Here is a 26620-nt window from a genome sequence, read left to right on the forward strand (position 1 = left end):
AAGGAGGCATGAACATACAATGGAGTCAAGACAGTCTCTTCAATAAATGGTGCCGGGAAAATTGGACAGATACAAGCAAAAAAATGAAACTAGACCAATAATTTACACCATACACAAAAATAAACTCAAAATGGATAAAGGACTTAAACATAAGATGGGAAACCATAAAAATACTAGAGGAATCCACAGGCAGTGAAATCTCATACATATGTGGAAGCAATTTCTTCACCGATACCGCTCCTAGAGCAATGGAAACTAATAAACAAATTTTTAAAAATATATTTCATTGATTATTTTACAGAGAGGAAGGGAGAGGGAGACAGAGTTAGAAACATTGATGAGAGAGAAACATCAATCAGCTGCCTCCTGCACACCCCCTACTGGGGATGTGCCTGCAACCAAGCTACATGCCCTTGACCTTAATCGAACCTGGGACCCTTCAGTCCGCAGGCTGATGCTCTATCCACTGAGCCAAACCAGTTAGGACATATTAAAAGCAGCAAGAGAAAAAACAGTTAGTTACGTACAAGGGAGCACCCATATGATTGTCAGCTGATTTGTCAACAGAAACTATGCAGGCCAGATGAAAGTGGCAAGAAATATTCAAAGTAATGAATAGCAAGAACCTACAATCAAGATTACTCTACCCAGCACAGCTATCATTCAGAATTGAAGGTCAGATAAAGAGCTTCACAGATAAGAAAAAGCTAAAGGAGTTCATCACCACCAAACCAGTATTATATGAAATGCTGAAAGGTATTCTTTAAGGAGAGGAAGAAGAAGATAAAGGCAATGATAAAAATTATGAACAACAAATACATATCTATCAACAAGTGAATCTAAAAATCAAGTGAATAAAAAATCTGTTGAGCAGAATAAACTGGTGAATATAATAGAATCAGGGTCATAGAAAAGGAGTGGACTGACAATCCTTGGGGTGAAAGCGGTGTGTGTGTGTGGGGGGAAAGACTGGACAAAAATCATACACCTATGGTTGAGGACAGTGTGTGGGGGTGGTAAGGGCATGGGTTGGGGTGGGAACCAGGTGGAGGGGAGCTATGGGGGGAAAAAAGAGGAACAACTGTAATAATCTGAACAATAACAACAACAAAAAACCCAAAACAAAACAACACGAAAGCCCACTGTATGGGAGAACATATTTGCCAATGTTATCACCGATAAAGGGTTAATCTCCAACATTTACACGGAAGTCATACAACTTAACAAAAGGAAGATAAACCAATAAAAAAAATGGGCAACAGACCTAAATAGATACTTTTTGAAAGAAGACAGAAAGAAGGCCAAGAGACATATGAAAACATGCTCAAAGTCACTAATTATCTGAGAGATGCAAATCAAAACAACAATGCCGTACGATCTCCCACCTGTCAGAAAGGCTATCATCAACAAATCAACAAACGACAAGTGCTGGCGAGGATGCGGAGAAAAAGGAACCCTCCTGCACTGCTGGTAGGAATGCAGACTGGTGCAGCCAGTGTGGAGAACAAACAGCATGGAGTTTCCTCAAAAAACTAAAAATAGAACTCCCATTTGACCCAGTCATCCCACTTCTAGGAATATACCCCAAGAAACTAGAAACATCAATAAGAAAGGATATATGCACCTATATGTTCATAGCAGCCCAATTTAAAATAGCTAAGATTTGGAGACAGCCTAAATGCCCATCAGCAGATGAGTGGATAAAAAACTGTTGTACATCTACACAATGGAATACTATGCTTTTATAAAAAAGAAGGAATTCTTACCATTTGCAGCAGTATGGATGAAACTGGAGAGCATTATGCTAAGTAAAATAAGCCCGGCAATGAAAGAAATATACTACATAATCTCACTCATTTATGGAAAATAAAGAACATTATAACCTGATGAATAAAAAGATAGATACAGAGGCAGTAAAGCATGGCACAGACTGTCAAATTACAGCAGGAAGGCTGGGGAGTGTTGTGGAGCCGGGGAAAGAGATCAACTGAAGGACTTGTATGCATGCATATAAGCACAACCAATGGACACAAGACACTGGGGAGTGGGGTGGGATGAGGGCATGTGACAGGGGGTAGGGGAGGCTGGGGGAAGGTCAATCAGGAAAAAAGGAGATATATGTACTACTATTTGTAATACTTAAAACAATAAAATAAAATTTAAAAAAAAATGAAAAAAAATAACCCTGAGTAGTGTAGCATGTATCACCCTTCTGCAACTGGTCTTATTCTTTAGACTTCTAATGTTGTGGTGCTGCCAGCACAGACTTCTAAATTAGACAAGGGGCTACAGTGGTTACCCCATAGAGGCTTAATGAAGTCTCCAGATTGGAAAAAAGGGGGCACACTTTGAGGAAAGCAAAACCATTTGAAATAATATACAAAGATCTGGAAGCATACAGGTGGTCCGAGCAGCCCAGGATAGCCATCAGGTCCTGTAAATCCAATAGTTCCTTGAGTTCCATTATAGCCATCCAGGCCAGGTGGGCCTCTGGGCCCTGGCTGTCCAGGGTGTCCCTGTTTAAGGAGAAAAGAATGGGTCAAGTCAGGCACAAGACTCTCAGATAAACTCAACAGTGAGAGGATCCAAGCATGCTGCCAAATTCTGGCCCTTGTTCATTCTTAGCCCCATCACTGATGCTCTCATAGCTTTCCTTTATACTCAGGTGTATGTTGCTTATAACAGTTCAGTGTTACCCCTTCCAAAAGTGGTAATGATTTATAGGATCCAAACTGAAACCAAAAGGTTCAAGAACGAAGAGATGGGTCGCTCAAGGCATTGCAACCTTCCCTTCCCTGGGTACAAAAATATACTAAGTTGGGGCTTAGCTCTCTGGAAGCTGAACTGCTACCAATATGGAATCATGACAGGCCTTAGGACTCCTCAGAACAGATTGCAGCCTGGGAAACCTGGGATGGCTTTCTGTATTGAAAGCTTTGCATAAGAAACTATGCTGAATTTTGGTCACCTGAGCAGAAGCAATTTTCACAGCAGCACCTCTCCTGAAAGCAGCTTGTTAAAAAATAAGGTAGTCCTGGAAAAATTACACTTTCAATCCTATTTTATCATTATCACATATCATGCTATTGCTTCAGTTAGGGAATGCTCTTCCCCTCTTCTTCATACTCACCAATGTGACAGTTGATTTGCTGGGCTATTAGTAATCATTTATATACAGTTGGTATGATTTCAATAATTTTCCAGAGTTGGTCTTTCTTGGTGCATAAAGCATACTTTTTTGGTATAGAATATCTCTTTTTTAATCTATCAAAAGCAGGTTGGGTATTGGGTAAGCAGCAAAGAGATTACAGGAAAGACCAGAAATCTAGATAGGTCAATAAAAGGTAGATGCCCACCCTCTCTCACACACTTTTTAAATCCAAGTATATGTACAATGATTTGAGGGAAATATGTCACGAATTCAAAAGTCAACTTTTCAAATTATTAGAGGAAACAAACTTTTATCAAATTCTTATTGAGAAAATTCTCCATAGAATTGTTTCATTTTTATTGTTATTAAGTTGTAGGAGATAAGTCTGTTAATACAAAAGTATGATTTTATACTGCTAGACTCATAGAATACTAAGTCTAGAAGAGTGGCCAGTAAACTTATCCTTTCAGTAAACTTGCTATAATCTGTGCTTTCCAGACTCATGTGATGATTTTTACTTGCACTGGGGAAACTGAGACAACTTATTAAGTCATCATTTTATTACCAAATGAGATGGCTATTCTTATTTTCCCCCTGAAGATCTACATTCTACCTTCCCCAAATCTGTGCCTTGGGAGGCTGACTTTTATGGAAAGCACTGTGTAAGCTCCATTTCCCTTTGATTCCTAGTTTTATTTGGCACTAGAGCAGGAGGAGTAAGAGCACATGCTATTTATTTCCCTTATGCCTTCTTTCCTTGGCTATATCTCTGGAAATGGCCACATTTCTGTATGAGCTTAGCTCCTGTTGGAAAACCATTATTTCATGGCTCCAGGTCACACAGGTATCCAATATTACCATTGCTTCTTTCCCCTTTGGTCACAGTGGTGATAACAGCTTTTTGTTAGTTGCTTCACCATCCATTGTTGTTTCCATTAATCCTGACCTTTAAATCCTTTAAATATACCCTTTACTCAACTCTTGTGTTAACTTTTTCAAGTGTAGTACATATTTCTTCCTAGGATCCTGGCCACCACTTTAAAATGCCCCAGCTAAGCTTGCTAGAAGCAATCTCTCAGTTGAGTAACAGGGATGAGTTAAGGCAAGACAATAGGCTGGCTCAGTATTAGGGGTTTTACAGTAGTTCTGTTTGACACCAAAATCTTTGTTTTATTCTTGCACATTGGTATCCACATTTTTTTCTTATTCCCATTCCTTCTGTAGTTTTCTTGCCTGAACTTTTTTTTTAAATTTCTTTATTGATTAAGGTGTCACATATTTGTCCTCATCCCCCCATTCCCATCCCACACCCCTCCCTACGGATGCCCCCACCCCCCTGTTGTCCTTAACCATTGGTTAGGCTCGTATGCATGCACACAAGTCCTTTGGTTGATCTCTCCTCCCTACCCCCACCCTCCCCTACCCTCCCTCTGAGGCCTGACAGTCCGATCGATGCCTCCTTGTTTCTGGCTCTGATCTTGTTCATCAGTCTATGTTGTTCATCATTTCCCCTAGATGAGTGAGATCATGTGTTACTAGAAATATACTTATAAGAACCGAATGTGAGATGAGCAATAATAGTTATGCTGACAGGCAAATGAATCAGTCTGTAGTGAGTTTCTTTCTGGACCAACAGTTCTTTTGAGACCCAATTTCAATGTCCACCAGTTCCTTATGTGTACATGTCAGCACTGACTTTTCAGTTCTGGATGGTGGACAAATGGTGGTAATGCAGGTCCGACTCCCTCTGGTTTGGTCTCGCCCGGACCCAGGGGCGCGGCCTTACCCGGACTCAGAGGCGCGCGGCCTCACCCAGACCTGGGACCCAGCATTACCCGGGCCCCGGGGCGCGTGGCCTCACCTGGACCCAGGGGCGCGCGGGCCTCACCCGGACCCGGGATTCAGCCTCACCCGGACCCAGGGGCGCATCTTGCCTGAACTCTTGTTATCTCCTATCTGCAGGATTCCAGGGACACCTGTTCACTTTTTTCTATCTTAGCCAAATTCTCTGGGATTAATCTCTGACTTCTGACAGACCTGTCAACCCTTTCTTATTCAGCTGACACTGTGGGATGGTGGATAAAGCATTTGAGTCAGTTAGACTTATACTACAATCCTAGCTTTTCCATTCCTCAACTTAAGCCTCAGTTTCTTTATCTATAAAATGGAGATGCATAATACTATCTTATAGGGTTGTTGTTAACATTAAAATAAAATTTAATACTTATGGTTAAAATTCCATGAGACTGTTTATTACACAGGAGCTGAATAAATAGTGAGTCTTCCTCTCTCTAGCAAGTCAGCAAGGATAAGCCACCAGGCTGAGTTCTGTCTCCTCTCAGCTCTCAATACCACAACATTTCTGGCACATTGACCTTTCTGGTTATTGCTAATGATTTTTCATATGTGTGTGCCAGCTCTTCAAGAGAATATAGCTTTACTAGTAGCCTTTTTTAAGGGAGAAAACAATGGTTTTATATAACCACAAGTGTCTGAGCACATAGAATAGGAGGATCTGCTGTATTCCAGAAAAGCAATGCTCTTCAGAACCCATATTTCAAAGGAATAGTTTCCATTTGGTGAACACCATGTGTTCACTTTGAAACTATAAATCTGGTGTGTTCATTTACACATCTTTAGGCAGAAAAATGTTTAAGATAGACTCCATGGGAAAAGCTAAACATAAATTTCAAAGGAAGACTTGGAAACTTCTTCTCTCAAATTATCTGAACTAAAAACACTTGAAAATCACACATTTCTTGAAGGTGCCAGCAGCCTCAAATCACAGCTATGATATCATTAAAAGCCACAGCCCTACTATCCCTAGTCTATGTTGTTTTAATGTCGAATATGTTGATGAATGCTTATTTGTTCACTCTCTCAATTAGGTTGCTGTGCCCCTTAGTGCACAGAATTGGATGATCATGAAGTGACTACTTGATCCTTCATGTTGAAATTATCTACATGACAGAAAAAATGGAGTTTTGGGAGTGAAACCAGTGGCATATATGTTAGCAATCAGCCATTATTAAGATGAAAATCAGGTCTTTGCAGTGATCCAGTTTAGTAAGATGTGTTTGGGAAGCTGTTGGTTTCAGCCAAATTGCTTAATAAATGCCACTGAAAGTTGAGAAAAATAATGTCTGAGTAGGACAAAGGTGTCTGTTTTATTCCTCTGTCTGAGGGAGTCCTGCCAGTCTGAGAACTGTTGCTTTTATAGGTTCTGGAGGTTGGAATCCATTCCCCAAATAATTTTAGAGTAACTCGTATATGCTGAATTCAGCCCTGGGGTCTCTGTGGCCCCAGAGAGGAGCAGAAAACATGTTTGTGTTTTCAAGGAGCTAAATAATACTACTACACAAGACAACCAATCAATATCATTGGCCATATGTAATAAGGAGTTAGAGGGTGTGGGGCAGATATCAAGGACTCTTGGAAAATTGCAGATGGAAGGAAGAGGTAAGCAGTAAACATAAGGTGCTTAGTAAATGCACCATGAATAGCTGGAAGAGAGAGGATGAATGAAGGGAGAATAATTTAATGGAGTAAGTGAAGCAAACAAAAATCAAAAGTAAAGGTATAAAACCTTTGGTCAAGGCAAGGGCCAGTGAAGGTCCAAGGGAGTGGAGGCTTGTACTGGGAGCAGCATGTTTATCTGGAGGAATCTGGACACCTGCAACTCATTCTCCCAAGCAGTGAAGTCCCAAAGAGAAGTGATCAATTCCTGCAAGCCCTAGTGCTCTCCAAGTTATGAGTTGCAGGCAGAAATGTCCAGATGGACTTTGGGACAGGTTCCAGCTCAGAATTGGAATCAGCCTCTGCATCACAGGATTCACTTCCTTCAACCCCCCATTAAAAAGAGACTACAGGAGGAAGGGGATATTACCACTGAGATCTCTAAATCTCCCCACTCATCTCTGGTGAAGCCAGCTCCACAGGATGAATGGAAGAGGCAGCCTCCAGTTTGCTAGTTTCCCTTACCCACTGGCTTCTTGAAGATACATATTATGAGTGGAGACTATGCATAAAGTGGCTATAGGAACACAGGCATGAGACAATGCCAGGGGACATCAAAAAAGAATACAAATACAAGGTAAGTGAGCCTTCTATTCTCAAAATTCATAAATGTATACTAGATCTGGAGAGGAAATGGATTAGATGATTATATTTTTACTAGAGGCCCGTTGCACGAAGATTCGTGCAATAGGCCTTCCTTCTCCTGGCTGGCAGCACTGGTTTTCCTCCGGCACCCAGGACCCAGGCCTTTGCTCTGGCCACCGCCTTTCATCTTCGCTCTGGCCGGAGCCATCAGTCTTCACTGCGGCTGGAGTGCTGCTCCTGTAGCTCCCTCCACCCCATGCCCTCCCCCTCATAACAGGCGTCCTGCCCTGCCCGGCTGCTCCGCACCTCCATGTGTGCTGCCCAGAGGCCTGGAGTGGCTGGGGGGCAGGGATGCTGCCATCTTTGTTGGGTTAATTTGCATACCCACTCCTGATTGGCTGGTGGGCATCGCAAAGTGATGGTTAATTTGCATATTTCTCTTTTATTAGTGTAGATGGGTAGAACTATATATTTTTTCTGTATCCTCATAGTAGTACATATAGTAGGTGCTCATGAAATACCTATATACTGGCACAAAGAGATTTGAACCTCCTTCCCTAATACTAGATGATTATGTAGTATCACATAAGAAGCTGTTTTATCTTGGGCTTCCACACAAGATTTGGTTCTTCTCTTAAATAAGGTTGAAAATCATTGCTATAGACAAACAGCCCAGGCTAAAGTTTAAATATATAGAGAAGTGCCAAAGGACATAACTAAAAAATGATAGCAGCAAGTACAAACACTGTATTTTAAAGGTTGACAAAACGTTTTCATGTGATCTCCAGTGGTGAGATGAGTAGGGATATGAGGTGAAAATGATGGAACTATGCAATTGGGTTGGATGAAATGGGAGAAGATGTCTGCAGGCACCAAACTCCCCACTTATCTCCAGCAAAGCCAGTTGTTCAGGATGGATGAAAGAGGCTGATCTTTGGAGTAGTCATTTTGTAAAAACTAAAGGGAAATTCACTCTGAAATGAGAGGAGCCTGAAGAGAATAAATTATAGGAACAAAATGTATCAAGATATTTTTCTACCCAATTTCATGTACTTTCTTAAATTTCTTATAATGAGTATGTTCGTGCTCTAATGTGACACTGACTCTACACTTCAGAGCCAGTCTCTTATTCCCAATTAAAGCTCCCCTCAACCTACAATACCTATCTCATTTTGCTAAGATATTGGTGGCTTCTTATATTTTCACATGTCTCTGCACCCCTAACTGTTTCATTTGGTGCTGCCTATAATTGAATCCCAGGGAAACTGTGCAACCACTGCCCTTCAGACCTTAACACACATCTCAACACTTGACCGTGAGCATGTTTGCATAAGATAGGATGTTGCTAAGGCCAAAGGTGCTTAAGTTATGAGGCAGAACCTAGAGGTGATATTTTAAAATGCCTTTGTGGACACACTCACCGGAATCCCATCAATGCCAAGAAAACCAGGAACTCCCATGGGACCCTAAAAATAGGAGTAGGGAGAGGAAAGTTAAAGACAATCCAATTGACCTCCATTTGATTTAGTGAATTTTTCATGTAATTCATGACCTAAGTTGTTAAGAAGCATTTTATACCTCTTCTTCCACATTGCTTCCTACTTCAGTTTGAAGTGATTACTTGCCTCTACTAGAAGTCTCAGACTCATGTGTATTATGAGATCAGTTCTTGTCTTAGGCAATGTGGTGTAAGACCTAAAAGTATATGCTGCCCTGACATCTGGGCAAACCACGATGGCCTCAAATGTTCTAACCATAAGTCCCCCTCTCCACTCCACTCCTGTAGATAGGGTCTCCTGGGCAAATGACCATCCTAATCAAACAGATCAGATGCAGTTCCTGCTTATCTCTGAGCAGTGGGTTTAGTTCCCTGATGGCCCATTGAATTAGTCAAACAAGCCAATCACATTCTCCCTCAGGAACCAAGGGATATCTCACCTCCTTTACACTACAACATCTGCCCCCCATAGCCACTTCTGGTTTATTTTTACCCCAAGGGCAACCCTTGTGTGGCCCTGTGGTGTACTTCTCCCCTGAGCTGGGAATATACACTGAGTGGCCAGATTATTTTGATCTCTGAATGCATTATAATCTGGCCACTCAGTGTATATCCTATATAGTAAAAGGTTAATATGTAAATTGTCCCCTCAACCAGGAGTTGGATCAGCAGGCAGGCTGGCCAACCGCCCATGTCCCCTCCCCCCTGGCCAGGCTGGCTGGACCCCATCCATGCACGAATTCATGCACCAGGCCTCTAATATGTATATTCTGAGTGGCTAGATTATTATGCATTCAGAGATCATAATAGTCTGGCCACTCAGTGTATGCAACTAATAAACCTGTTGTACATCCCTTCTGTTCAATGTTAGGTGTCATATTTTTGGCCATACCCAGAACCCTAGGGTGGGAGTCCCTCCCTCACCAGTGGGGTGAAGAGGAGGTGACAAAATCAACAGGGTACATAAACTGAACACTAATCTCAGTCAGTCAGCCACCATGACACGACCAATCTCCTTACTTGCATATATTTTCCTATATTTGTGGCCTAGATTGCTTCTAAGCATTCTGAGCCCTTGCTTCCAAATGGCCTTGCCTTGAATTCCTGACCTCTACTGCCCAGATGGTTGGAGTTTTGACTCATACCCAGTTCAAAGCAACATGACTTCACACCACAGTGAGCCCACTTATCTAGCAAGTAGTTAATACATGTACTTTATTGTTTGCTTCTCATGACAGTCTCTCCAGAAATGGGCTGATCCATTAGTAGCACACCACTCAACCTGTCTCTTATTAAAACATGTATCCCAGCAACATAGTGTTCAGGATTAATGTTATTTCCACAACAGAACTGAGATTTGGAACCTTTCACCTTCATACTTGTGACCCATAAGTCAAAGAAAAATCAAGCTTTGGTGCTCTTACCTTATCTCCTTTTGGTCCATATGCTCCCAGAGGGCCTGGGGAGCCCCTTTCTCCTTTGAACCCTGATAAACCACTAGGGCCAGCAAATCCTTGAGGTCCTGTTTGACCCTGAATTCCAATGGGTCCTGGTTGCCCCTAAGATGGACAGAAGAAGTATAATTAGTTACCAAAGGACTTAACATCAACACTTCTCATTTTCCCATGCACAAAAAACACTGTCATCACTTCATTAAATAATTTTGGCTTAGAGACCTGTGAAGTATGCCAAAGTTCCAGACACAGATCAGAAAAGGCTATTTTAGGGGCTGCTAAAATTATTTGGATAGAACATATTTTATAAGCACATTTAATAAGATTCATGTGCACCAATATCCTTCAACTTTGTACTTCTTAAAGATTAGTTATTCAAGCTGGATAATAATGTCTGCTTCTTGGTTAATGCCAGGTCATCCATCAGATTGTCAAAATATCAAAAGAACAGAATGCTGGAGAGTATCATGACATTTTATAACTCACATCCAAATGGCCAACCACATGCTTTCTGTGAAGTCCATAAACAGCTGTGCTTTAAAGAACACTGTCTCCAGGGTCAGAGAGGGGGAACCCAGAAACCCATGGGCTGACCAATATGTCAGAGCTCATCTTTGTTGGCAGACTTTAGGACCCCATAATTACAACTGGAAACAGATGCTCACAGGGAACACACACACACACACACACACACACACACACACACACACACACACACAGTTTATTTGCTTCCTCCCTATCTCTCTTCCTTCCCTTTACTCCTGCCAACTGCACATTATAGAAGGTGTAATATCCAAGGAGCCTGAGAATATACATCAAGTACCAATTATGATAGCAAGAGGAAGCAGCCTGAAGATTTTGAATGCCCTGGTTATAAAGTATCTGTAGCAATGAAGTCTGAGAGTTCAGGCTGACATTTTAAAGCTGACTGAGACAGAGAATTAACTCCAGTGGGTGCCACACAGTGGACTAGTCTATCATTTAGAACAAACACCAGCAGGGACTGAATTTTCTTGGCAGAAAAATGAAAACCATTAGTAATGTTCATTACCTTTCAGAGAACACAACACCATATTAATTAGAAAGCCTATTTTCATAAATGTTTTCCATCACCACCTCTCTGCACCTTTACTGATTGCCTGCAATTTCCTACATATCTGTGAAAAGCTCTGAGAAAAACCCATTAAACATGCCCTTTAATATTCACCTTCAAGTTTTACTTTTTAAAAGCCCGAAAAAAGGACAGACCGTTTATGTGGTGGTTAGAATCATGTACTGGAGATACAAGTGAACACCAGCTGTATAGGGCTTTTAGAGTACAATTTTCAGTGTCAATTAGGTCCATGAAGACCTAGGATTCTTGTAAAAAAGTAAAAGATGCTCTTCCCAAGGAGATGCAATTCCCCCACACCCAAGATACACACAGCCTACAAATGATGCTAGGGTTCAGACTTTTTAATGAGCTCATTTCTGGGAATGATAGGGTGGGAATTGAGCTTTCACTTTTTATGCTCTTACTCTCTGTTGTTGAAATTTTATTTACAATGATTCTGTTATTTATTACTTTTGTGAATATACACTGAGTGGCCAGATTATTATGATCTCTGAATGCATAATAATCTGGCCACTCAGTGTATATCCTATATAATAAAAGGCTAATATGCAAATTGTCCCCTCGACCAGGAGTTCGATCAGCAGGTAGGCCGGCCAACCACCCATGTCCCCTCCCCCTGGCCAGACTGGCCGGACCCCACCCATGCACGAATTCATACACTGGGCCAGATACTGAGTATCTATACTGAGTAGCCAGATTATTATTCGTTCAGAGATCATAATAATCTGGGCCGCTCAGTGTGTGTGTGTGTGTGTGTGTGTGTGTGTGTGTGTGTGTGTGTATAAAACTAAAAAGAAAAAAAACAATACTTTAAAAAAGTAGTGCAGGGATGCTGTTGAGAATTAACGAAGTCTAAAATGTAGGCCTAAGCTTTCAAGACTAATGTACTCATCAAAACCATAACAAACAGTACATGTCCAGAACCTAGCATAAATGGTATAAGAACACAAGGAAAGTGTTGGACATGCAGTTGGTAATGATTATATTCTGTCCATGACTCAGGTGGGGGTGTGTGTTGGGAGGGAGTCATAGGCCACACTGGACAGGCTGAGTGGGCCCCAACTGGAGTGGGTGGAAAGGCAGGAAAGTTGACAAATTGATGTGGTGGGAAGTAGGAAACCCTTAGAAGATTGGGGTCAGGGAAGGATGGGAGGAAGGCTTTGTGTTTCAGGGCTGAAACTCATCAAGGAGCATTCAGGAGAACATGTGTGTGTCAGCAGGAAGCCAGGGCAGCCTGACTGAGGCTGGAACAAGGGAAACAGATAAGAAGCAGCTGTTGGGGGAGGAGGGGACTATTTGGTGGGAGGATTGGGGGGGTTCAGGACAAGCTTCTCAAAACCATGTTATTACTAGCAGAGAGGTTGCAGTCGGGGCACAGAATGTTTGACCCTGCTCAAAGCTTTCCTGCATCAAAGAAAGGAGATGGAGCACATGATAAACCATTGAACAGCTACTAAGAGAGAAGATTGTGGTGTCACCCAATCCCTATCTTGCTCACATCACTACAGCTTGAGCAGTTCCTGGCATGGGCACAGGGGCTGGCACACTCCAGCTCTGATCTCTTGCCTTTTGTGAGTGCATGATCAGCAAGAGTAAGCAATGAGACTTAGGAGTGAGGCAATTCCAATGCTGGACTTAACAGGAAATCTGATTCCATCCAGAAAAGGCAGGGTTCCATGGCCCATTTCCTTTCCCTTTGCTGGGTGTGCATGCTGAATTTGCCACAGTTGTACAGCTGACTCCTCATTTCCAGGCAGAGAACTCAAAGTGAGTCTCTTAAAGAACTCATGGGTACTTTGAATACTAATTCTTTTTCCAAAAAGGTATTTGAAATGGCACTCCTCAAAGGAAGGTGTACTTCTGGGCTGTCCCCAGCTAGAAACCTCTCAGACTGACCAAAGGGCCAGAAGCAGGGCTTGTGGTATGTCTTGAGGCCTCTGGGGCACTGCTCAGACCTGCCTTCTTAGAGTGGTTTCAGGCCCTTCTAGAGCCTACAGTCATAAGATATGAGACAAGGGGCCTTCCCACCTACTGAGGTCCTTTCATTCAGTGGTACAGAACACCACAAACAATTGAAGATGACAAAGAAAAAAATAAGAGACATTTCTTTTGTGTGTTGCTTTGTCAACCATTTCTAGATATGCAGAGTTTGTGCTTATAGATATATGATCTTTTTTCATATCTCTAATGCATAGGGTTTCTGTTTTAGTGCCCAGTGTACTGCTGAAGCTTAATACTGTACTAAATTGGGGGGGATTTTCCTCCAAAAAGCAATCAGTGTCACTTTTCATATTGGCCAGCAGAGGTCAGTGTGAAAACATAGTGGCTACAGATAATGAGGTGGGTGGGCCTCACTACAGAGAAAAATAAATCAAACCTGTGTCACAGAAGTCACAGAATGTTCAAGCAGGAAGGGCCCTTAAAGACCATTCCATCCATCTTCTATTTTATACATTTTGAAAAAAAGAAGCCAAGAGAAATGACTTGATTAGGTCACATAGCTACTGAGGAACAGTGTGGGTCTCTAACCACATTGCCCCTGCCAGTTTGTGGCTCTTTCCCTGTTTGCCAGTGGCAGATGTCCTAGGGGGTCCTTGAGTCTGGCTCCCTAACCCCAGGCCCGCCCCTGGGACTTTCTCCATCAGTAGGCTGCAACAGCCAGATGCTCACACATCATTTCTCTCTTCCTAACACTGATCATTTCACAGAAACAATCTGAAACACAATCACTGTTTAGGCTGCTAGCAGAATTTCAATGGGCTTGGACCAATGCCCTACCCTGATACATGTCATTTATTTTGGCAAATAGACCCAAAGAGGGGCAGAAGGGACACCTCCAAGTCTTTCCAACAAGCTCTTCTGACTCCATCTGCTCAGGATTTTTCATATACACATCAGGTCTAATTCTCCAGAGAATGAGCTGGAACTTGTGCTTAAGGCCAGAAACTGCAGGTTAACAACTTCAGCCAGGCTGGCTGCCTTCTGATGACTACAGTGGGTTGGGGTCAGTATATATATAATTAAGGTATTAGATCAGACCACACACACCCATAGCCCCAGTCCCAGCCCAAGATAACTGTAGTAACAGATCCAGAAATAGGTCTGCATATAAAGTACTACACATATGCAGAAAAAGCATCTAAGAATCTGAAAAATACATGCCTCAAATTAGGTAGGACTGTGAAACTGATAGGGGGCTGACTTTTCATTATGAGGGCCTTTCCTGCCTTTTTATCTCTCCCCCAATTTTCCAGTGTCCTCTTATAAAATTAAAATTTGTTCCTAAGGAAGAATTTGAAACTCATTCCCACTGAGGCATAAATGACTGACAACAACTTAGAGCTTTACTTCTCAGGGGGATTTGCATTTTAATGGAGAGTAAAGCATTAAACTAGGGGATGCAAATGATATTTATGAAGCATAACAGAGACAAGGGGTGGGCACAGGCTTTCCTATGGATCCAGTTATATTACAGGAGGTGGTGCAGTGCTGTTAGGTGGTATCATGGAGTAGGCTCTGGAGTCAGACAGACCTGGAGTCAAATCTGCTTACCGCCATTTCAAAACTATGTGACCTTAGTGTAAGGAGTTAAAGCAGAATTAGGTAGACAGGGTAAGGGGTTGAAGAAGGAGGAATCATGGAGCTAGCTGAAACCACAAAATGTTTTGCAGAAAAACAGGGTGTTTTGAGACAAGGATGTTTTTCTTGCAAGTACAAAATGAAATGTTGCAAAAAAAGGCCAGGAACCAATCAGAGAGTGGCACAAACAGACAAAAAGCAGGCCTTTAGCAGGCATAAGGGGAAGAACAGAATACTTCTATGGCAATCCATGTAGATCCCCTCCCCTCCTGAGCGGGAAGCCTGTGTTTGCTTGCAATAAATTCCTGCCTTGTTTGAACTCCTCTGGTCCACGGCTTCAGTTTTTAAAACATGTTTTTATTGGTTTCAGAGAGGAATGGAGAGAGTGAGAAAGATAGAAACATCAATGATGAGAGAGAATCATTGATCGGTTGCCTCCTGAATGCCCCCCCCCCCACTGGGGATTGAGCCCACAACCAGGTATGTACCCTTGACCAGAATCGAACCCAAGATCCTTCAGTCCACAGGCCAATGCTCTATCCACTCAGCCACACTGGCCAGGGCAGCAGCTTCATTCTTTGATTCCATAAGACATGACCCTGGGAAGAATTCCTGCTCACCAGTTCTGGTATCATTAGGCAAGTGACTTAACTACTCCAAGTTTCTAGAGCTCTGAGCAATAATAGCTCTGGTGTAGGGTTATTGTGAACATTTGAGTTAATGAATTTAAAACACCTGGTAGATGGCATAAAGTATCTGTTCCATTTCCTCTTTAGATATCATTTATGATAAAATGGAGAAATTATGATTGGGTACTTAAGACTTCTCTTAAGCAGAACATGCACAGACATTATTGAGAAACCCTCTTTGGGACAGAGATGTGTGTCTAGGAATGAGAAGTATCTGTGGGAGCATTTTCCTTCTTAGTCCTGGTGTTTTTGCTCGATAGGCACTTGGATCTTCAGCATCTGCTCATTCTCCTAACAGGACCTCATCTACATGTTAATGACTCCCAAATCTGAACCTCTAAACCAGATTTCTCTTCTCAGCATGCCTGGTCTTATAGACAATTGCTTATCAGACCTCTCCTACTGGATATTCCAAGTCAAAACCAAAATGACCAAAGCTGAACTCTTCTTCCCCTTCCCCCTCCCCCAAACCAGCTCCTTCCTTTTGAGTTCATGGAATAAACTCGGTAAATGTCAGTATATCCATAAAGTTGATTAAGCTAGAAACCCACAAAGTTGATCAAGCCAGGAACCCAAGTGTCCTCCATGACCTCATCTTTTTCTCATCTTCCACATCCAATCTACCAGCAAGAACTAACAATTCCACCTCCAAAATGTAACTAAAATCTGTCCATTTCTCTCTGTCCCTATGGCCTTAGTTCATGGTCTTCCTCACCTCTACTCTAGGGGCTTCCCATAGCCTCCCAATTGGTCTACCATCTTCTAGTCTTACTTTAATCTCTCCTGGCATCCTGACCCAAGCTTTTGTACATGCCTCTGCTCTCTTGGATAGCTCCTATTTATAATTCAGGCTCCAATCAAAATACCAGCTACTCCAGGGAGTTTTCCATAATTACTCCCACCAGCAATATGTGCTGGGTTGCCTGTTTGTATCCATACCCCTGAACAGATTGAGCTTCTTGAGGATAAGACCCATGTCTTATTCCCCACTGAATCACCTGCACTACATACAATGCTTAGTACACAATGAGTACGCAGTAGATGTTTTCTGAGTGAATGGAAAAATGAAAGCGTGAATATACACACTGAGAATCCAGTGGCCCAGGTATAGCAATACCTTCTTTGGAAGTCTAGATAGCTGTACACGAGTGCAATAAAGAACATTCTGATCATAGAACCACAGGAAAGAGAGATGCACATGACAGGAAATCACCCAGTTTAGGATGCAGAAGCTGAAGCCTAAAAAGGGAAAGAGACTTACCCAAGTTCATGTAGTATTAACTCTATATATATCACAACAGGAAGAGAATGGAATACCAGACACAGAGAACCCAGTGAAGAGGCTGTGATCTCCAGAAGAGAAATAATGGTGACCTGCTTTAGGTTCATGGCAGTGGAGATAGGTAGAAGATAGATTTGAGAGATATCTCAGAGGCTAAAAATGACAATACTTAGTGCTATATTGGAATTGATAGGTAAAATAGAGGGAGGTGTGAAAGATGACTTCTAGGTTTCTTGATTGGGAAACTGAATGGATTTCTTGACTGACATAAGGAAGCCTAGGAGAAGAGTTTCATGTGGAAAATGAAGGGTTCATCTTTGAAGAGATGGGGGCTAGGATGCCTAGGGACCATTTAGGTTCAGTACCCATTTCTCCCACTAGACTGGAAGTTCTGAAAGGGCAGGGAGTTCAGTTGACTTGTTTGCCATGGTATCTCTGGAGCTGCAGTGTCTGCTGTGCAGTAGACAGTCAAAAGATAATTGTGGGGGGTAAAGCATAACTGTATAATGAATAAAAATACAGAATTAAATGTACACTTGGGCATCTTACTTCCAAGTCTCATTAGCTAGGCAATGGTGGGCAATGTCCTGCCCACAAGCCATATAAGGCTCACAAAATCATTTGGTTTGGTCCTGCCAAAGTATTAGGGGTGAATTAATTAATGTTTGACCAAATATAGCAAGCTAATTTTTAAGTTGATAATTTTGTATGGCTCATGAATGATGTTATAAATATCCAAATGGCCCTTGGCAGGAAAAAGTTTCCCCATCCTGAGCTAGGGAAAAATGAGATTAAAAGACTTTGTTGCTATCCTGACAATTCCCTTGTGGTCTTTGGGGAAAGGGGAGCAGAGATCCCTGACCTCCAGCCTAGGAACTAGGTGACTTAAATTCTATAATTGGTTCCTACTTTCCAACTAGAATTCCAATCTGAGCTATGAGCCCAGGGTGGAGGGGATACAAAAACTTAATAAATTCTGGCCTAAGTAATTGTGGTCTCTCTCCTAGCCATGAAATACATTGTAAGAAAGAAATTAACGATAACACCCCTAAGGGCAGAGTACTTAAGAAACTTCAAAACACTTTTCCTTTTGACTTCCTTTAGAGCATCACAATACACTTGTGGGCATCAAACTGAAAAGTGGTTTAGTCATAGGGCTTGGAAATGTCACACAGTTGGTCAGTGGCAGAGTTGGAGTCAGGGCCTCCCAATCAACTCTGTGCTCTATCTGTTGGAACAAATGGAGACAACCATTAATAGAACCCTACAATCCACTCCCCTAGTAACAGCACTAATGAGCTATAATTGTCTGCAGAAGTAAATAAGGAAGAATGAACACTAGTAAGTGAAGAATATGTCTAGAGTATGTCAGATAAAGACTCATATCATACAGATATATAGACCCATTTTGTGACCCAGGAAGACCGGTTCAGCTTGATACTGTTAGCATCATCTGCAATTTGACTTTTCCTATCTATCAATAAAAAAAGTGATCAGTGTTTATCAAAAAGTGAACCCCCTAAATTTTCAGTGTCTACCATAGCTAAGAAGCTGTATAAAAACTTGCTCTCAGCATCCAAATGAAAACATTTATTTTCTGTGTTTTTTTTTCATTTAAATTCTTTATTGTTTAAAGTATTACATAGGTCACCTTTTTCCCCCTTGATCTCTCCCTGGCCACTCCCCCCACACCAGCACATGCTTCACCCCCCTACTGTTTATGTCCATTGGTTATACTTATATGCATTCATACAAGTCTGGTTCTTAAGCTATAATCAGTGTTTGAAGCAGCCAGCCCAGGCATGAAGACATGCATCTTCATGTTTTGTTTGCAAACACACACACACACACACACACACACACACACATACACACACACACATTCCACTGGCTACTGTCAACATGTTGAAATTTTTGGAAAGACACCTTCCAGAATGATAAATTTAACTCTTGCTAGGCAGCACTCTACATCCCTCCCTTCTATCTGTTTATTCACATTTTTCTCTAAAACATAATAGTGACCTTTTTTTTAAACTAAGCACTTACTAAGTGCTATATATTTTAATCCATCTCCTTTAATCTTCTAACAGCCCCCAAAAGGTGGTTATTAGTCTCATTTTAAAAATAATGAAACAAATACAGAGAGGGTAAAGAACTTCCTTGGGGTCACACAGTAAGCAATTGGTGAAGCTAATTTTGGTGATACCAAAGCCTTTGTTTCTTCCACCAAGCTACATTGTCTCTGGGTTGAATAATGTTCAGAATATAGAAAAACAAACCCAGTTGATGAGGGACAGTAAGAGGTATTCTTGGCATAAAATGTTATTTTCATTGATAACAGAACAATTTATCTCCATTTTCCCAATCTTTTCATTGGATCAGGTACTATTAACAGAAATTCAATTAATGGAATTAATAAATTAAGTAATAAAAGGCACTTCAAGAATGGCACTACCTAGAACTTAAAATGATGATAAATTTCTTTTTGTTCCACAATCAAAGTAGCCTCCTTAATTGGCCTGTGGGCAATGGATAGTTTACTAGGCCTTTGTAGACAAATTCTGGTGTGTAATGAGTTCCCCAATGCTAGCATATTAAGTTAGGTGCAGAAAAGGGTATACAGGCACAGTGTACTAATTTGATGCTCATTGTGCTGAGCAGAAATTGGAGAATTTTGTCTTTAAACATGTTATAATTTCCCATACCCCTGGGAATGCCAATAATTGTTAAAAATAGGATGAAGCAGCGATATCTGCTAGATAGAACCACAGCAGATGATAAAGAATTTTTAGGTCTTCGTTTGCTCTATAACATATTCATAAAAGCACATCAGAAACCAGAACAAATATGACTTTTGTGATAACATTATAATTTGGAATTAAAAGAAACAAAAGTCAAATCAAAATGTAAACATGACTAATAGTTGGCCAAAAAATAAAATAGAACAACCAAACACCTCTGTAATCATTACAAATGGTTCAATGAGCCCCCATATTCCTTCAAATGTGCATACAGTCTAAACAGAATGCCAATGTACTACAAAGTGTGTACTGAGTTTTTAGAATGAGAAAATAAATATAGCTCTACTTGAAATGAATTTAACCTAAAACTAATATATGAGTTGAAAAATTTGCAATATTTAATTTGCCATAATTTTGTTTCCCTTCTTAGAATTTAAAAGAGCAATAAGCATGTGATTTGATGGCACAGGCCTTTTTTAGTAAACTTGAATTGATATTGCCTTTGCCTCTCAAAATTCTCCTGTTTAATGAAGAATCATAAGGTTTAGGTCGCATTTCTTGCTCTCACTTTCTAACTGTATGATCTTGAGAAAGTCAGTTAATCTCCAGGTCTTCGTTTTTTCATCAGCAAAAGGGGAATATTACTTGTCGCCTTATGTTCTGGATTGCTTTGAGCATCAATTGAGACAATGTATGTGAAAAAGAGGCTGAGGCATCATTCCATTTACAAATATTTGCTTTTAGAGAAAAAATTATACTAAACAAACCCCCAATTTTCAAAATACTCTCCACAAACCTCATGTTTTAGGCTCATAAGGCAGTAAGCCCTTAAATGAGGGGGAGGTTTCAATAGAAAAAAAATTGAATGTAAAGAGGAGCAGAATTTTTAAAATTTAATTTTATTATTGACAGTATTACAGATATCCTCCAACTTCCCCCCTTTTTACCTCCCTCCTTCTAGCCCCTGCCACAACCTAGGCCTTCACCAAACTATTGTCTGTGTCCATTGGTTATGCATATATGTATATGAGTTCTTTGGTTAATATCTTTCCATATCCCCCTTCCCTCTGAGATATGTCAGTCTGTTCCATGCCTCCATGTCTCTGGACCTATTTTGTTCATCAATTTATTGTGTTCAGAGGAGAGAAACCAAGATGGCGGCATAGGTAAACACCTAAACTGATGCTGCGCACAACAATTTCAAAAATACAACTAAAAGACAGAATGGACATCATCCAGAACCACAGGAAAGCTGGCTGAGTGGAAATTCTACAACTAGAAGAAAAGAGAAAAGCTCACAGAGAATCAGAGGAGCTGTAAAGGACTGAGGTACGGAGACACGTGCGCAGAGAGGAAGGGCGGCTGAGTGCCTGGATGGCGTTCTCTGGCGGGAGAGGGAAGGAAGCCCCTGACTGCACTGAACCCCAGTTCTGACTGCACTGAACCCCAGTTCTGGGCGAAATGCCATGGACCCAGGCTCATACGGGGGGAGTCTAGACTGTCAGGTAGAGAGAAAGGCACACGGAGACTCAGAGACTCAGGGAAGCCACGGTGGGCAGGGGTCTGGAGGCTTGCATGTGCAAGTGCATGCAGAGAAGACTGACTGCTGAGGTTGTCGCTAGCTCTCCCTAGCGGAAGGGAGTCAGAAGCTCCTGACTGCACTGAACCCCAGTTCCGACTGCTCTGAACCCCAGTTCCGGGCGAGCCTGGGGGAATCTGGACTGACAGGCATAAACTCAGGGGAGCCGCGGAAGGCAGAGGTCTGGAGGTGCATGCACAAGGGCAGGGCTGACTGGAAGTCAAGACTGTCTTCTCAGCCCTGAGACTCCACCCCATCCAAGCTGAGCACAGAGGCTTTTGCAATTTTGCAAGTCTGGTCCTATAACGCTGTCTCCATCACAGAAGTTCTCCTGGCATAGACACAGCTGATACACATAGCCAATTGGCCTGGAGGTCAATTCCTCCCAGTGATACCAAAAACAATCAAGACTTAACTACAACAAGGCTGTACACACAGACCACAAAAGGGTGCACCAAGAGTGTCCACCTTAGGTGACTGGGGAGGCTGACCCACTGGGCCATATAGGAAACCTGGCACACAAAGCTCCCCTACCAACTCAAGGAAGCAGCAAAAATGCGGAGACAAAGTAACAGATCACAAACAAAAGAAATGGAGGAAAATAAACGACTGGATATAGAATTCAAAACTACGGTTATAAGGTTTTTCAAGAATTTCCTAGAAAAGGCTGATAAACTTAGCCAGACCCTCAAGGATATGAAAAAGGACCAACTAGAAATTAAACATACACTGACTGAAATAAAAAATATTATATAGAGACCTAACAGCAGACTAGAGGACTGCAAGAATCAAGTCAAAGATTTGAAATACAAAGAAGCAAAAAACACTCAACTGGGAAAGCAAAAAGAAAAAAAAATCCAAAAAGTTGAAGATAGTGTAAGAAGCCTCTGGGACAATTTCAAGCATACCAACATCAGAATTATGGGGGTGCCAGAAGAAGAGAGAGAACAAGATACTGAAAACCTATTTGAAGAAATAATGACTGAAAACTTCCCCCACCTGGTGAAAGAAATAGACTTACAAGTCCAGGAAGCGCAGAGAACCCCAAACAAAAGGAACCCAAAGAGGACCACAACAAGACACATCATAATTAAAATGCCAAGAGCAAAAGACAAAGAGAGAATATTAAAAGCAGCAAGAGAAAAACAGTTAATTACCTACAAGGGAGCACCCATACGATTGTCAGCTGATTTCTCAACAGAAACTATGCAGGCCAGATGAAAGTGGCAAGAAATATTCAAAGTGATGAATAGCAAGAACATACAACCAAGATTACTCTACCTAGCAAAGTTATCATTCAGAATTGAAGGTCAGATAAAGAGCTTCACAGATAAGAAAAAGCTAAAGGAGTTCAACACCAAACCAGTATTATATGAAATGCTAAAAGGTGTTCTTTAAGAAGAGGAAGAAGAAAAAAGTAAAGGTAAAAATTATGAACAACAAATACATATCTATCAACAAGTGAACCCAAAAATCAAGTGAATTAAAAAGCTGAGGAACAGAATAAACTGGTGAATATAATAGAATCAGGGTCATAGAAAGGGAGTGGACTGATAATTCTCAGGGGTAAAGGGGTATGGGGGTGTGCAGGAAGAGACTGGACAAAAATTGTACACCTATGGATGAGGACAGTGTGGGGGAGGTAAGGGCAGAGGATGGGGAAGGAGCCGGGTGGAGGGGAGCTATGGGGGGGGGGGAAAGGAGAAACTATTGGAATAACCTGAACAATAAAGATTTATTAAATTAAAAAAATTATTGTGTTCATTAAATTCCACATATAAGTGATATCATGTGATATTTGTCTCTCTCTTACTGTCTTATTTTGCTTAGCATAATACTCTCCAGGTCCATCCATGCTGTTGCAAAGGGTAAGAAATCCTTCTTTTTTACAGATACATAGCATTCCATTGTGTAAATGTACCACAGCATTTTTTTTATCCACTAATCTACTGAGGAGCAGAATTTAAAGCTGTGGAAGGTGGGAGCACATTGTCTAGCACAGGAATCTCATTATAGTTTTAAAATGATTGGCCCTACATTATTATCCTATTATTGTAGTTTTTAAATATGTGGTTTATTCTACTTAATTAAAAAAATCATTGATTGATTTTAGAGGGAGAGGAAGGGAAAGAGAGAGGTAGAGAAACATATCAACTAGTCTTTCCACCCATTTATGCATTCATTACTTGACTCCTGCATGCACCCTCACAGGGGACTGAACCTACAACCCTGGCACATTGGGACGATGCTCCAATCAACTGAGCTATCTGGTCAGGGCCTGCAGTTTATTTTAAAATACACGGTTTAATTATGACCTGGAGCCAATCTTTTTTTTTTTCTTTTTCTAGCAAAACATAGCCATGGCTTTATAATAAAAATCAAAGTGAAATAGGAATTGACAGAAATTCACTTCACAACAATTTTTGCTATAGTGTATCTATTCCATTAGACAAGTAATACTTGTAGGATTTTTCTCTGACATAATAAATTACCCACCATTGATATACTGAACAACCTTTGGTCTAATACTGAGCTAGTATGAACTGATTGCTTCTGGATCAATGTTGGATCCCTGACTCTCTGGTGAGAAGCCATCAAGTTTTGGGAATGGAAGATAATAGGGAGTAACCAACTACTGCTCCTTAAGCAGAACGAGAAAAAGAAGGATAAAATCAAAGAACTTGCCTGTCAGGACTCCTTTGCCAAAGGAGTGAGCTCTGAAAGTGGAGGGGAGAGAAGTACAGGGAGGAGAAGAACTTACATAGTCTCAGTGGTGTTCTAGTGAAAACCCACACCCCTGTATTCATTTAGAACCAGAGGAGTATGCATATACACACCCATGCAGATAAAGAGATACATATTCCAACCCAAATACATGTGCCCACAGGCACAGGAGTCGGCTAAAATGGTAGGACCTGCTGGTATTCTGGCATAGCCCACCATATACCTCCCAGCCAGCCATGAATTTGAATTCAAGAAGTTGGGATAATTTACAGCTTCTCCCATCAAATATATGCAATGATCCCTATGGATAAGCAAAGTCGTCTACACAGATAGATGCAGGCCAAAAAGGACATGAAAAGGGGGGTTTGGAGGGTGAGGAATGAGGTGAAATTAATCTCTTGGTGCAAAAGGTAAGATGGGCTATGGTAGTGGGAACAAATGTGGTATAGATGAAAATAAAAGCTCCATGAGTGGCATCAATAAGAGCTACAGGCTTGCCTTGGAGAAGTGCTTTAGATTTTAAAGTATTTGCATATCTATGACTCCATTCAATGTTCATAATAATCCTATCCACAATGTACTAGAGCAAGTAATTAAGGCCCAGAGATTAATTAACTTGTCCATGGCCACACAGTTTATGACCAGCAGAGCCAGATTTTCTTATTCTATCTAGTACTCTTCCCACTACTTCCTTTTTAAAGTAACAGGTCAATTCTAGGTCAAATGTTTTCACAAAATGTAATAAAACTCCAACAAAAATCCTAGGTCTGGAGCTTACTGAATGCTCTTGATCCTTCCCATCCTCCTCCTTGCTGTCCAGTGGCACTTTAAAAAAAATCTAGGTTTGGTATCATGGGCTTTTAGCCCAAATGAAGCCATTTTGAGCCTGTGGTTCTCTATTTTTTATTTATTTTTCTTAATCCTAACTGAAGGTTATTTTTCCATTGATTCTTTTTATTAGAGAGAGTGAAAGGTAGGTAGGTAGGTAGGTAGAGAGAGAGAGAGAGAGAGAGAGAGAGAGAGAGAGAGAGAGAATCATTGATGTGAGAGACATATTGATTAGTTGCCTCCTGCATGTTCCCCCAACTGGGGTCGGGGATCAAACCTGCAACCCAGGTACATGCCCTTGACTGGAAATCAAACCCATGACCCTTTGGTGCACAGGCCAATGCTCTAACCACTTATCCACACTAGGTAGGGCCAAGTGGTACTTTTATTAACCAATAAAGTAGATGTACAAAGGACAAAGAATTCAAGTCAATCCACTCGGTCCTTTCATAAGTCATCAATTCAGTAAACATTGTACCAGCCATGGTGCTACATGTTGTGAGCACAGAGATGAATGTAACATGGGCCTTGACTTCCCAGTCTGAGTCAGAAAGATGAATTATGCACATAAAAGGCAGAGGAAGTCAAGAGGGATATGATTATGAACCCAAGGAATGTTCATAGGTTTGTCTTAGAGACAGAGGAGGGTCCTTTATTCCTCCAAACTAGAGAGTGAAGGAGAATGAGTAAAGAACAAGACCCAAGACAAGTTTTGGTAAGTCTGAAACATTGGAGAAAGTCCATTTCAAATTGACCTCAATTTTCTCAATAAATGTAGAAAGTCAGGTCACAGATAGAGAGTGAAAGTAGTTGAGGTAGAGAATGACTGGAATTGGCCAGGAGGAGATGCTGTGGAGAACATGGCAGGAAGTCAATTATTAGAAAAGTGTGAAAGGCTGCCAAGCAGCCCTGAGAGCTCTGCTGACACTAGAAAACATGTCTTTGTGGGGGAAACTTCCTCAAACAATACTTGGCAGCTCAGGAGCAGGAGCAGGCAAAGTAGGTGGGGTTTTCCAGAGTTAGGCACTGGCACCTATGTTAGAAGTACTGGGGTTGAGGTAAAGGGATAATTGCAATAGGAGAACATGAGAGCATTGTTGACATAGCTAATCTAGGGGTCCAGGCTGGAGAGGAGCTAGCAATTCCTGATAAACAAATGATTTATTAGAAAATTTTGCATTGTTCAAAATGAGAAGTCTGAACTAGTTATAGATATGAATTAGTACAGCATTTAGTACTCGAGTCAACTCTGTCAAGACAAATCTGGAGCTAGAGAGAGTAACCTGGGAATCCACACCTAGAAAAAAATCCAGCAGACTGTTAACAATGTGAGGCCACATCTCTCCCAGGTTGAAGACCTTGTAGTTGGGTCTAGTATCCAACTCAAAGGGAGATGCAGAGATAATGGTGCCAAGTCCCAGGGCAGAGTCAATGGCATGTGTAGGAGGGGAGCAGGTAGCTCACATGTTCACAGCTCACTAAATACTCCCATTTGTCAGAGTTTTTGGTTCTCTTTACCTTCCCCAATTCCATAGTGTCATTTACATTTTTGTTATAGCTCACTCTGCCCAACTGTTCCCTTAGAGATAGTAGAAGATAAAGCACTTTAAACAACTTAAAACAATTGTCTGGAGCCCAGAGAAAGCAGAATTAGGGCTAGACCAGGAAACCATTCTGAAAGGAATCCAGGTGGAAAGTTGGGGAGGAAGAGAGTGGCAGCTGGAAAAGGAAGCTAAATGAACCAAATCCTAGGACCTGGGGGAGAAAGAGATGAAAAGGGAGTTGGCCTTTCCAGGGATCTGGTTTGGGAGGTTAACTAGGCAGGAGGCTCCACGAACTCCTTATCTTTCTATCCATCACACTTTTTTCATTCTCTGGTT

At 41.4% G+C, this 26620-nt stretch overlaps 1 protein-coding gene across 1 annotated transcript in view; it reads right to left on the minus strand.

Annotated features, from left to right (window-relative positions):
- The window catches only part of COL4A6 (collagen type IV alpha 6 chain), a 464282-nt gene that overhangs the window by 89736 nt on the left and 347926 nt on the right, over positions 1–26620 (minus strand). The window contains exons 4-6 of the mRNA XM_054723173.1: positions 10175–10309; positions 8674–8718; positions 2400–2516 (exon numbers count right to left, since the gene is read on the minus strand). Of these exons, the coding sequence (XP_054579148.1) occupies positions 2400–2516; positions 8674–8718; positions 10175–10309 (297 nt within the window). The remainder of the gene's footprint in view (positions 1–2399; positions 2517–8673; positions 8719–10174; positions 10310–26620) is intronic.

This window comes from Eptesicus fuscus, chromosome 1 (assembly GCF_027574615.1).
Source record: "Eptesicus fuscus isolate TK198812 chromosome 1, DD_ASM_mEF_20220401, whole genome shotgun sequence".
NCBI lineage: Eukaryota > Metazoa > Chordata > Mammalia > Chiroptera > Vespertilionidae > Eptesicus > Eptesicus fuscus.